The sequence below is a fragment of the Microplitis mediator genome, chromosome 1, assembly GCF_029852145.1.
Source record: "Microplitis mediator isolate UGA2020A chromosome 1, iyMicMedi2.1, whole genome shotgun sequence".
NCBI lineage: Eukaryota > Metazoa > Arthropoda > Insecta > Hymenoptera > Braconidae > Microplitis > Microplitis mediator.
This window is the reverse complement of record NC_079969.1, coordinates 24,433,959-24,447,213: the sequence shown is the minus strand read 5'-3', so window position 1 is coordinate 24,447,213 and position 13,255 is coordinate 24,433,959. Positions and strand designations below refer to the sequence as shown.

The 13,255-nt window shown below is 26.6% G+C and overlaps 1 protein-coding gene across 7 annotated transcripts in view; it reads right to left on the bottom strand.

Annotated features, from left to right (window-relative positions):
• Positions 1 to 3,976: 3,976 nt before the first annotated feature.
• LOC130664380 (endophilin-A) overlaps positions 3,977 to 13,255 on the bottom strand; it is a 33,754-nt gene continuing 24,475 nt past the window's right edge. For all 7 annotated transcript variants that reach the window (XM_057464194.1, XM_057464202.1, XM_057464213.1 and 4 more), the window contains one exon: positions 3,977 to 11,767. In XM_057464194.1, the coding sequence (XP_057320177.1) occupies positions 11,648 to 11,767 (120 nt within the window). In that variant the 3' untranslated portion in view covers positions 3,977 to 11,647. The remainder of the gene's footprint in view (positions 11,768 to 13,255) is intronic.

Below are 13,255 nucleotides of genomic sequence, written 5' to 3'. Positions count from 1 at the left end.
GCCTTTTCAAATATTTATTGCGTTCACATCTAAATTCAAAATACTTGGACTAACAAGTCAATACATGTCTATGAAGTTATATAATCAGTCAATTATTTTATTTCATATATTAATATAGTTCATATTTAAATACCTTCGTTGTAAGCCATTTAGATTAATTTCATCGAGTGTTATCTGTGTTTTTGTTTGCGAATCATCAAATATATGATTATCCAGTGTAGAATCAAGTTTATCCACATGTCGGCTAAAACTAAAATTTTTTTGTGTAAGACAATGTAATTTTGCGTAAGCTAAAAATTTTTCTAAAAATAATAAAAATACAAAAACTTACAGTGCCGAGTCAACAGAATCAAAAATTGCAATTGATAAAAGTATCCACGCTAATGACAATTTTATGTACATTTTTTATTACTTCCGTTATATTTTTATGACAATAAAAAATTCCAATTAAAAAAAATGCAAAATTGCTCTTCAAATTATCAAAAATACTTTTCAAACTTATTAAATTAATGATTAATATATCTCATGTATATATAACTAAATTTTTTTTTAATATTTTAAATAAACAATGCGATAAATAGTAACACTGTGGCGGCTTTATCGGTAGTATCGGCAGGCGACGATAAGGTGAGCGTCAGTCGCGTTAACGCGCAAACAACCCAGATCAAAGCCGCGAAAGCAAGCGCTGATTTCTAGGGTTGACTAGATATAAATATATCTATATAATAAATTATCTGGCTACAGCTGTAGCGATATAAAAAAATAAAAGATTTGATAATATAAAACTGAGTGTAACTTATTAAGTATAATTTTAATAAATAAATAATTAATATTCCTATATTCTATTGTTAGTGATTTGGCAAACCTAGTGCCCTGAACCACTACCACACAATATGATCTTCTTACTTTCAAGTGGATATATTAACTTATTAAATATTGTAAAGCACTCAACATATATATCATCAACCTCCTCTCCACCGGTCCTTTCCTCAATCCAATAACCTCCGGATCCTCCTGAACTCCAAAATCCCCGATAACCAAACCTCCAGTCCAATCCGCAATAATTACTCTCCAAATATCTCCAATTTAAAAATGAATAAAATATGCTTCCACGGCGTGGGTTTATCAGCTCTTGACTATAATAATGGCGTACGTAGTAACTAGTAGGCAGTAGCAGTTAGTGGTATTGTGGTCCCAGTAAGAGAATAGACCTCGGAAATTACCCCCACTACAGAACATTTATGAACTGCGCATGCGTACAGAAAAGTGGAAGAACATTTAACACGTAAAATATCCAGAGTGGAAGTAAAAACAGACGACACCCGAAGTGGGGCCAGAAAAGTTTTAACGAAAACCGTCGATAAGCGACGTTCGAGTAGCCAAAAAATAGATAATTCTTCAAATGTTTTTCTGAAATACATTTTTTATCAAACACTTTTTGCACGTATATCTATTTTGTAGGTTACACTAAGCTAAACATAAAATATATGAATACCAATCATCAGCTGATAAATATAGGTTACGATCAAATGTTAACAAAAAGATAACATTTGTCTCGCCTCTAAAAGATATCTTTTTTCAGATAATATAATGATGCCTTTCTGACATGGATGCCAAACGGGGGGGGGGGGGGGGCGATCATGCCACTGATCGGCAGTTCGTCACATAGATAGCCTCAGTCAAATTTATTGCGCAAAGGAACTAAAATCCATAAAATCATTTATTTTAACATTTAAAAATTTTCTGTTGCTTATAATGAGCATAAAATTTAGAAATTTTATTTCAGAAATTTTTTCAGAGCTCAACGAACCTGAGAAACAAAAATCAACCAGGAAAAATACCCTTTCTACTTTCCAAAGTTGATATCGTAACTTGTCTGTGTGTATGTACGTACGAACGTTTATATGTAAATATTCTGTAACTTTTGTCGCCCTATAACTTCATTTTTACTATCTTATTTCTTAGCATTATGTGGCCGAAATCAGCATTTTTGCCCGATTTCCAGGGTTACAGCTCTTATGCTAAGACTCTACGGCTTCCCATTATAATTTTTATAATGCAGAAGGTGAAATTGAACGCACCTGAGCAGTTGTCGCCCTATAACTTCATTTTTTGATATTTTTTTCCACGATTATGTAACCAGAATCTGTATTTTCGCCCATTTTGGCTCATTTTCAGTGTAATGCTTGGACTTAACTGGCTTACTTAGTCACGATTGAAGATGAAAAAGTTTAAATCAAGTCGAAATTGACTTGGCTTAGACTTATTTGAGTCGAACTGTAAGGCGAAAAAGTCAAAACTAAGGTAAAACGTTTGAAAAAAATTTTACTCTAAAAAATACTGCTCGTTTTTGACTCCATCGACCTAGTCTAAAGTTAGGCGAATAAATAATTTTTTTCGACTCGGTTCAGCAAGTCAAAAGTAAGGTAAATGACTGTCGTGCTCGAAGTAAAGACGAATAAGTTCAAGCTAAGATGAGAAAAGTTCTAAAAGTGGACAAAAATTTAATTTAAGTCGAAAAAGTCGAGATCTTATCGGTAAATCGTCGGCAAATCGATAACTCTAAAAGAAAATAAGGTCAAGCAAGCCTGAGACGTTTTATTTTTGACCCAGGGATTCAAGCTTAAAAATTCTGGATTTTCTTATACAGAATCAACGATGGTCAGACCTAAAAATAATTTTTCTTTGGTAAAATGGCCTATTGATGAAATAAATAATTATTGAGTGGCAGGTGGAAAATATGATGCAGACCTGGACCTCACATGCAAAGAGCTACTAAGAGGGCAGTCAATCAAAGAAATCTGTATTTATTTTTAAAAAATTGAAGAGAAAATCAGGTTTGGAGTAGCTGAGATCACTAGGTGTGAAAATGAGTAGTCAACTAGAAATGCAATAAAGATAACGTGATATATAAAGGATAAATAGAAACATTAATATTTAATTACAGTATCTAATATTTAATTAAAAGAATATATGTAGATCTAAACTCTTATGTTATATTATTTAAATATAATTTATATCCAGGGTTATACTACTTGATAAGCAGGGATGGGAAAAGTAACAAAGTTCATATTAAAAACTGTACTTGTGTAATAATAAAAATAAAATAATTATTGTGAGGGAAAAATTTGGTCAAAAAAATGAAAAAAATAATGAAAAATAGACAAGTAAAAAATACACAATGGACATAGAGCACAATTTATTTCTTAATTACCGTTATCGTAATATTCATTTTAGTATTTACCGATAATTAATTATTCGGAATCTGATATTATTATTATATTTAGATTAAATTTAGAAGTATAAGTGTAACTAATCGTAGTATTGTCTTAAAATGTCACTCTTTTTATCCTGCGATCTTAAAAACTTAACAATATACAAAGAAATTAAATATTCTCAAAAAATGTTAAATAATTTACATAAAAAAATTTTTAATTTACTTTTTTATGAAATTATACTACCGTCAAAATTCATTTTACCTCAAAAAATTTTTTAATAATAATCAGAACAATATAAATATTTAATTGAATAAATTTTCGATCGCAAGTACAGAGTGGCAATTTTTTTTTTCGCAACAAATCGAATGAATTTAATTTTCCTTCGATTTTCTCACAGTAGAATTACGTTCTTATAAATTTGTCGTATATACTCCATTTTTTTTTGTATTTTTATTTTTTTTAAATAAATTAAATTATTACGACAAATAAATAGAACTTGCATTTTACATTATAATTAAAATTACGAGAAACTTTGTCGTTTAAAATAACTTTTCGCTGGACGTAAAAATAGCTTTAAGTCGTAAATATTATGTATATATGTCCACCTTCAATTGATATTTTTTAAAATAAAACGCGAAAGGGAATTTCCAATAATAAGAATATATTAATATATACTTATATATTACGACAAAGCTTCGCGTTGAACAATTTTAACAATAGCCAACATTTATAGAATAGAATACCAATTTTTAGTTATATTTAATTAATTTTTTTTTTTTATTTATAATTGCATTTAGTTGTTAATTATTTTTTTTCATACGCTCGATTTAAAGAGATATAATGACGAAAATTAATTCGAGCATTTAATTGCAAGCAATTCGATTCAGTATCTTTAATAATATCGATTATTTTACTTCATCATAATAAATTATGTTTCTGTAAGTAAATTCTGTCACCTGAATCTCAACTTTAGCCTTTTACAGAGGTCTTATTGCCTTACACTCTTTATCGCTATTATTTTTATTTTCATTACTTATTTTTTTATGTTTATTTTCTTTATTACCTTTATTCTTAATTGACAGAGTATGAACTTCATCATGGTTTATTTTTCACAATAAATTTTAGGCATTATGACAGGTCGCTAGAACTTCTCTATACGCAAAGCTCCGTAGTATTTCTCTACCTGAAATCTCTGATTAAAAACTCCGATTGAAACCAATGAATTCCGTTTGAAAGTCTATCGTTTCAATCGGATGCAGTCGGAGTCAATCGGAATTCAGAGGTTCCAATCGTAATTTTTAATTAGGGAGGTTTATCGAAAACAAAACTACCAGTGTAAAAATCATTCGTTCAAAAAATTTTCCAAAATGTTCATGATAGTGAACTTCGAATTTGAAATAATTCTGAACTTTAAATTGAAAATTTTTAGAACGAATTATTTTTACTCGGAAACTAACAAGTTTGTTCAGTTACTGATGATTTTATAGTCAAGTCGATAAAGGATACCGTTATTTCGGACAGCCTTAAATAGAAAAGATCGGAGTTAAGTTTGAGCTTAACGAGAGTTGTTTTGAATTTAGATCTTTTGGAGTAATCAATTTAATGCCGTAAGATGGACGATGGAGTCGAATTTGAGATTTGCAATTTGCGATTTCTGACGTCGGAAATCGAGGAATAATTGTGGAAATGAATAGGAAAATACATGATTATCCTCATCCATCTACACCCATCCTGATATATTCCGATTTATCTTCATACATTTTCAGTAAATGGTTCAAGTTTCGTACTTGAAAGTAGTAAATTTCTTATTCATTGTTTCAAATATCAATTTTTTTTTTTTTTTTTTGATTTATTAAAGATAGATTTGTTTTACGATAGACATATTTTAGGTAGAGAATTGCTACGGAGTTGTCTGGGTACAGAGAAGTTTTAGAGCAACGTCATAATTCCAAATTTTAAGATGTAAGACAGGCGGGCCGAACAATATTTAAGATATTTAATAATTTTATATTTTAATTAATTTATTTTTAGACCGTTTGTTAATATTTATACATATACTGTTTATATTTTTATTTTAAAAATTCTATTCTACTTGGATTAATGTCCCTGATTAAGAAAAATTATTTGAAATGATTCAGAAAAATTTGAATCGACTAATATATAGATATACACTTAGCTTGGATTAAATCATTTTTCTTAATCAAGGGTAGAAAATTTTTCTTATTTTATTGTTAAATAATTTTTTTACTTGTCAATAATAAATTTTAAATTAATTATCAATTCAATAATAATTTAAATTATTACTTTTATTTTTATTTGCAATGAAAATGTTTTTTTTTTATAATTAAATATTGATGATAAATAATTTTAATTATTTTAATGAAATAAATTTTATTAAACGCTCATATTATTTAAAATCTTTGTACTTTGTAATTAATATATTTTCTACATTAATCCTCTTTTTTATTAATTAATCACGATAATAATTACTGTAAAAATTATATTTTTTTATTTCAAAAATTTTTATTGACTACTGATTTTGGGTGGTGCATCCCTACAGACTTTCTCTGCATTATAAAATCTCACAAAGTTTTTCCTAGACGATTTAACTCTACAGATAAATTTTTACATCGCAACAACTCTACAGAAGATTATTTTCTCATCGTTCCATCTCTGCATGAGAACATCTCTCATATTAAAAGTCTCTACAGGATCAACTCTACAGCGATAATTTTTACATGGCGCGAAGTTCGAACAGTAGAATTTTTGTTTTTACATTTTATTGATATATTTTATTTGTGTCGAGATGAGTCGTCACTTTTGTAATATTTAAATAATTTAATTTCACTTTCATTCATTCTCTCTTTTATATAACAAACCAACTTTATTAATAAAATGTCAAAACAAAAATTCTATTGTTTGAATTTACCGCCATGTAAAAATGATCGCTCTAGAGTTGATCTCTGTGGAGTTTATCTCTGTAAAGATTTTTAATATGAGAGATGTTCTCATGCAGAGATGGAACGATGAGAAAATAATCTTCTGTAGAGTTATTGCGATGTAAAATTTATCTGTAGAATTGATTCGTGTAGGAAAAACTTTGTGAGATTTTATAATGTAAAGAAATTCTCTGTAGGGATGCACACCCTTAATTTGAAAAAAATTTATCAACAAAATCATTAAAAGTAAAAAAAATGGCCCATCTCTGTCATTCTTAAATAATTAATATTCAAGATATTTAATTATTTTTATTTAAACTTTTAAACTCATACTTGCTCTACAATTTCTACATAATTAACAAAATTAATAACAGTATTATTTTTTTTTTTAATTTAATAAATGCCATAATACTCCAGCCGTCGAATTAAAAATTTAACGTCAGACAACATAAATTTATGAATATTATTTCCATTAATTTATTGTTCTCAATAATACATATTTATATACTTAAAACATGGAATTGTAAATATTTATTCCAGTTAACTAAAAATCCTTTGCTTTATTTTCCTTCTAAGTTTTTTCATTTTTTTATTTATTTTTTTTTAAATTCTGTATAACAATAATACTATTTTTCTAATCAGGAATGATAATTTTTCATCACTGTCATCATCGTCATTATTTATTTTATCTTTATAAATAATTCATTCTAATATATAAATATCATTACTGACGATGTAAGACGATACAGAGTTTTCTAAAATCGACAGTCGTGAACTAACTAGTATATATTTCTTATATAAATTACAGAATAAAAATTATTTACTTTGATATTTATAATTTAAATTAATTTTTGGAAAACAATAAGTCAATAAAGTAAATTCAAAAAAAAATATTTTGATAACCGTATAAAAAAAATTCAGAAAAAGTTCGACGTGGAATTTCTGAATTTGAGGCAAATTAGAACTTTAAGTGGAGCTTTTTTTGAACAATCGTTTGTAGACTTATTTTATGGCCAAAATTAAAAAGAAAAAATTTTGAAAGCCAAAATGACATAGGGCTTTATACGCCCCTTGCTTTCAAAATTTTTTTTCCAATTTTACCCACTAACTAAAACCACCCATGTGTAAAAATTTGTTCCAAAAAGATTTTGAAAAAGTTCGACGTGAAACTTCTGAACTTGAGACAGATTAGAACTTTGAGTGGAACTTTTGTAATTTTGATTGATAGTAAAAAAAATAAAAAATTTATCTAGGATTTTATGTGAGGGAAACTTAAGTAATAAAAGAACGTTTTTAAAACATATTTTTACTACATTTTACCCTCATTTTGAAAAAGTTCAATGTTACGTTCTGGCTTTAATTATATTTAAATAAAAATTTTTAAATTTCCATTGGTAATATACAATAAAACTTTGGTCACTCTAATGAAGAAAAATTATTCAACAGAGTAACTACAGCAGATAAGAGATTCCGCGAACACCGTCGTGGCCCGTAGTCTAAACTCATGACGAGGCATGAGACCCGGGCCTCGACGACGATCTTGCGACGTTGGACGATTTATAATTTTATAATTTTTTTGTATTGGATCTGCGGAGACAGAACAGACAGTCAGCCGACGAACATCTATAGCAAATTATAATCACTAATAATCGACGACGGACACGCCTCGGGTCTATAGACCCCCAATGATGTCAACCCTGGTGGAAATTTTTCGGACTTTTCTCTGAAAAACTCTGAAAAAGTCTTTAGAACTTTAGAATTGAGTTTTTCAGAGAAAATTCCGAAAAATTTCTACCAGGGAACCTGAACATTTAAATTAATAACAAAAATTTATTTATATTTTTAATCAATCTGGGATGATACCCCGGAATGTAACATCAACACCTTGAATTTTGAATTTTTATAGACGTTTTTTTATTTTTATGGGTAAAAGGTAAAAATACATTTTGAAAACTTTCTTTTTTGAAAACATAAATTTTTTTTTTTCTATCAAAATCACAAATGTTCAGAAAAAGTTCTACTTGAAATTCTAATCTGTCTCAAATTCAGAAGTTCCACGTCGAACTTTCGTTGGAATTTTTTTGGACAAAACTTTTTGTTACACAGGAAATTTAAAAAAAAAAATTAAATGAAAAAAAAAAAGTAGAGATAATTTATTTTTATACTGAATTTTATATAAGAAATATTTAATGGAACTCAATAGAGCGATATAATTATGTAAATGACGTCCTGCATATATATATTTATATGTATTATGATTTATAAATGCACTCTAAGGTTGCTCTTTACTCGAGTTTAATTTTTTTTTAAATTTATATTTTTATACACTTAAGAAAAATGTATCGATTAAAGAGATATATCTAAAACCATATGACAACAGATATATTTTAACCAAATTCATAAATTTACTTTCATTTTTTAAATATTTAATTTCAGGTGAATAACTCGGATACTTTTTTTCGTCAACGTCAATAATTAATTTTTTTTTTCATTATTTTAAATTCAAAAGTTTATTATGAGTTTATTATTTTCTCAATCTTTCTTTCACTCTCTCGTTTTATCATTAATACAAAAACGTAAAATGAAATAATTCATATTAAATATTAAATAATTATTTAAATATTTATATGATTATTATATTTAATTACAATTTTTTTATCATACACACCAATACAATTATCAATATTTATATAAAAAAAACATCAATGAATAAACATACTAATAAATAATAATTATAATACAAATACAATTAATCTTAACTCATAATCATGTACAAATTAATTCACGTTTTTTTTTTTACGCGTAAGTAAACAAATATAATAATAACAGATCTAAGTTTAAAAAGTAACAACATAATAATAACTAATGTACGTTATTGTAAGTAATTACTTGAGTATATAAAGTTAATTAGTAAATAAATTATCAAAAAAGTTTACTAGTAAATAAAAAATTCAACAATTAATTTTTTTGGCAATTAGAAATTTTAACAATAAACGATTCTATAAAAATTAAAGAACTGGGTAAAAATAAATTCATTGTTATAAAAATTCAATCGTAATAATTTTTTAAATTTACTAGTATCGTTCACTCACTGATGCGCACTAAATTACTACTACATACAAACTACAATTACAATAATTTACTCTATCAATTAAATAATTAAAAAAAAATTTACAGAATTCTCTACTGCAACTTAAAAATACGTAAGTTTACTACTTAAAATTATAATCATCGTTCAAACTCATTAACTTGAAATTAAAAACCCTGATTAAAAGATCCAATTAAAACTGATGGGAAAAATTATTTAAATTTTCTTACCGCGAATATTAAATACTGACAAAATAATTTTAATAAATACTTTATAAACTTATTTAAAATACTAATTTACATATTATTACTTTACTTAAATTTTTATTGCAAAAAATTTGAGCTAAAATTTAAACGAAATTCATTTTTCGATTCAATATCTTAAATATTTATACAAAATATTCGTTAATTATTACGTATTATTTTACTTATTCAAGCCTGTCTTTTTTTTTATTTATTATTATCATTATTAGCGATAATAATAATTACAAGTACCCGTGTAAAAAAAATCGTTGAGAAAACGTTGGCTTAAACTTCAAAATATGACACAACGAGAAAATTTTTTTAAACTTCTGAATCGGAAAGTTTCGGATGAATTCGATTGAAAGTTGATCGGAAATCGGAAAGTTAAAAAAAAAAAATTGTTATTTTCCGATTGAATTTTGCAACAAAATTTTTACTGTCATTTATACTGGACCGCATCCAAAAAATTTTTAGTGTATAGATGAATATTTTTCGTCTTTTGTGACTTTTCATTAAAAGTGATAAATTTTATCGTTTTTTTCAGTGCAAAATACAGTAAAAAAAAAATGATTTTTAATTATTTCTCATATTTTTTTTTTAGTATATTTTGATAGGACACTAAAAAATCGGTAGTGAATTCGAAGTCCCGGGAAAAAAAAGTTCATACCTGGCTATATAAAATTAGATATGACCATATAAGATTGTATATGGATATATATATGAACATATATGAAGATACATAAAAAGTTTTTAACCGATATACAGGCCGGATAAGAATATATATGGTCATATATGATCATATATGAAGGAACGTAAAAAAATTTTACATGATGTTCAACTTGTGTAAGATCAGATATGGTCAAGAATGAACATATATGATAATACATAAAATTTCTTACAAGTTATTTAACTTTCATAAAATCAGATATAGTCAGGTAAGAAGAGACATGAAAATTCTTTACACGATATTTAACGCATATAAAATTAGATATGCTCAGGTATCAACTTTTTTTTCCCGCGGTGACTATGAATTGACTCCATCACTCGGAGTTCTGGAGTTTGAGAAAAAATCACTCCACATACGGAGTAAATGAGGTTTGTTTTTCTAGCTCCATACGAAAAAAATATATATCCGGATATATCCGGGCAAATCTGGAATATGTTGCATATATATAAATATATGTCTCATTTATTCAGATTTGTCCGGATATATCCGGATATATATTTTTTTCGTATGGGGCGGAGTGATTTCAGAATGATCTGGATTTTATTTCTTCGCGATTCGGAGTTTTAATATTAAAATAAACTCCCCTTCGAAGTAAATTTTACTCCGAGATTAAATAAAGAAACATTCATCCGCTCCGAACTCACTCCGAAAATTTTTTTACCGTGTATTAAATCAATTAATTTTCCTTGAATTTTCAAAAGTTTAAAAAAAGTTCATCGTTGTCACGTTTTGAAGTTTTAAATAGTCACCATTTTTCCACCTTTTTCTTACCATTTTTTTTTTTTACGGGTAATGGAATTCTTTAATAAATATTTAATGTAGTCAGTATTTTTAAAATCCATTAAAATATTTATCTTAGAGATTAATATAGACAAGTGAAAGAAAGAAAGAGAAAGATCAACACACGAAATAGTAGTAATCAGAATCAACAGGATTTTTTAAACAGGAAATTTATGAATCGGAAATTTCAATTTTATAATTCATGCTTATTATCATTTATATTATTATCATTATCATCATTTTTATGTCTTATGCATTGAATTAAGTGTTTATTTTTCGCGTGATTATCGAAAAAATTATTATTCACCTCAATAAAAGACACGATAACATTTTATATTTATATATATATATATATAGGTATATATATTTATGTACATTAACGTAGGTATGGAGAGAACGATTATCTGCAAAAGATATATTATAGTAACTTGTGTTGGTATATAATTTCATAAAATTTTCATTTGAAAGCTTTCATGAAAAGAAGGAAGCTTAAAATCATTATGCGAATCAGTATACTGTTTAGGCTATTAAAGAATAGTTATCGTTTCATTTATCAACTCATTACTTTTTTTTATCTTGGACATTCTTGTTGATAGTGGAGGTGGTAATTCACTAAATTATTTATCTTTGGCATCGATGTAATCGTGCTTTACTTATGGCAATGGCTGAACAACCTGAACATATGACACAGGGAAATATCCTGTGCGACCATTTACACTTCCCTCAAACCAATTATCATCAACCCTTTGGATCAATGTAATTGTGTCATTTTCCTGAAACATTTTAATTTATTTAATTCAATACTTACTACACTTTTTTAAATTTTTATTAAGATATAAAGGAAATTAAAGTACCCGCGGGTAATAAGGCTTAAGTGACAGAAATGATATTTAAAATAACCGTCTCCGCTGAAGGCTACTTTAGTAAAAGGTAGACTGTGTCAAAATGTTTTTTTTTTTTTTATCGATTTAACGTATCTTAAAAGATTCTTCAATATAAAAAAAAAAATTCTCGTAAAGTTTAAGCTCAATATCTCAAAAATTGAGCTGGCGCAAAGGGGGGTCTCCTTTCCCATTTAAATAACATTGTAAAAAATTTTTTTTTTTAATTTTTAAAATAACTACAAGAAAATTTTTTTTTCAATTTTGCTTTCGACTATCTGATAGGAAATTTAATTCTCTACAAAATTGTCTACGTCCATTTTGTTTTTAAACTCAACAGAAACGAAGTTACAGAGGGCCGAAGAGGAGGAAAAAAATAATTAATGAATTAATAACAGAAAAAAAATTATTAGTTTAACTTATCAATTAATCAACTCAATATACTTCATTATTCATCAAAAATTTTTGAATTCAACATTATTTCGAATTAATAACAAAACAAAATTTACAATAAAACAGAAATTAATTATAATTATAATTAATTTCTGTTTTATTTATAATTAATTTCTGTTTTATTTATAATTAATTTCTGTTTTATTGTAAATTTTGTTTTGTTATTAATTCGAAATAATGTTGAATTCGAAAATTTTTTATGAATAATGAAGTATATTGAGTTAATTAATTGATAAGTTAAACTAATAATTTTTTTTCTGTTATTAATTCATTAATTATTTTTTTCCTCCTATTCGGCCCTCTGTAACTTCGTTTCTGTTGAGTTTAGAAAAAAAATGGACATAGACAATTTTGTAGAGAATCAAATTTCCTATAAGATAGTCGAAAGCAAAATTGAAAAAAAAATTTTCTTCTTGTAGTTATTTTAAAAATTAAAATAAAAAAATTTTTACAATGTTATTTAAATGGGAAAGGAGACCCCCCTTTGCGCCAACTCAATTTTTGAGATATTGAGCTTAAACTTTAGGAGAATTTTTTTTTATATTGAAGAAACTTTTAAGATACGTTTAATCGAAAAAAAAAATAAAAACTTATTTTGACACAGTCTAGTAGAAGGGTCTTGCATAGAGATGTTACGACAAGTTTATAGAGTCCCGATACCACGTTCCCTGTCTTCTATATTTCATTATCCGTCAAAAGATGTCGTAGCGCAGAAGAAATTATAAAAAACAATCTAGTCTTCTGACTCTTAAAAAGGACACTGATAGTTTTAAGTGCTGTTGAACAAAACAATCTAGTCTTCTGTCTTTCAAAAAGTATTATTGCTAAATTTAAGTGATGATTCATCTCTAATACCAATTTTATTAAGTAAATTTGTTTTAAAGCTTTGTGGAGATTGCGAACAACGCGCTGAATTTAAATTTTTAG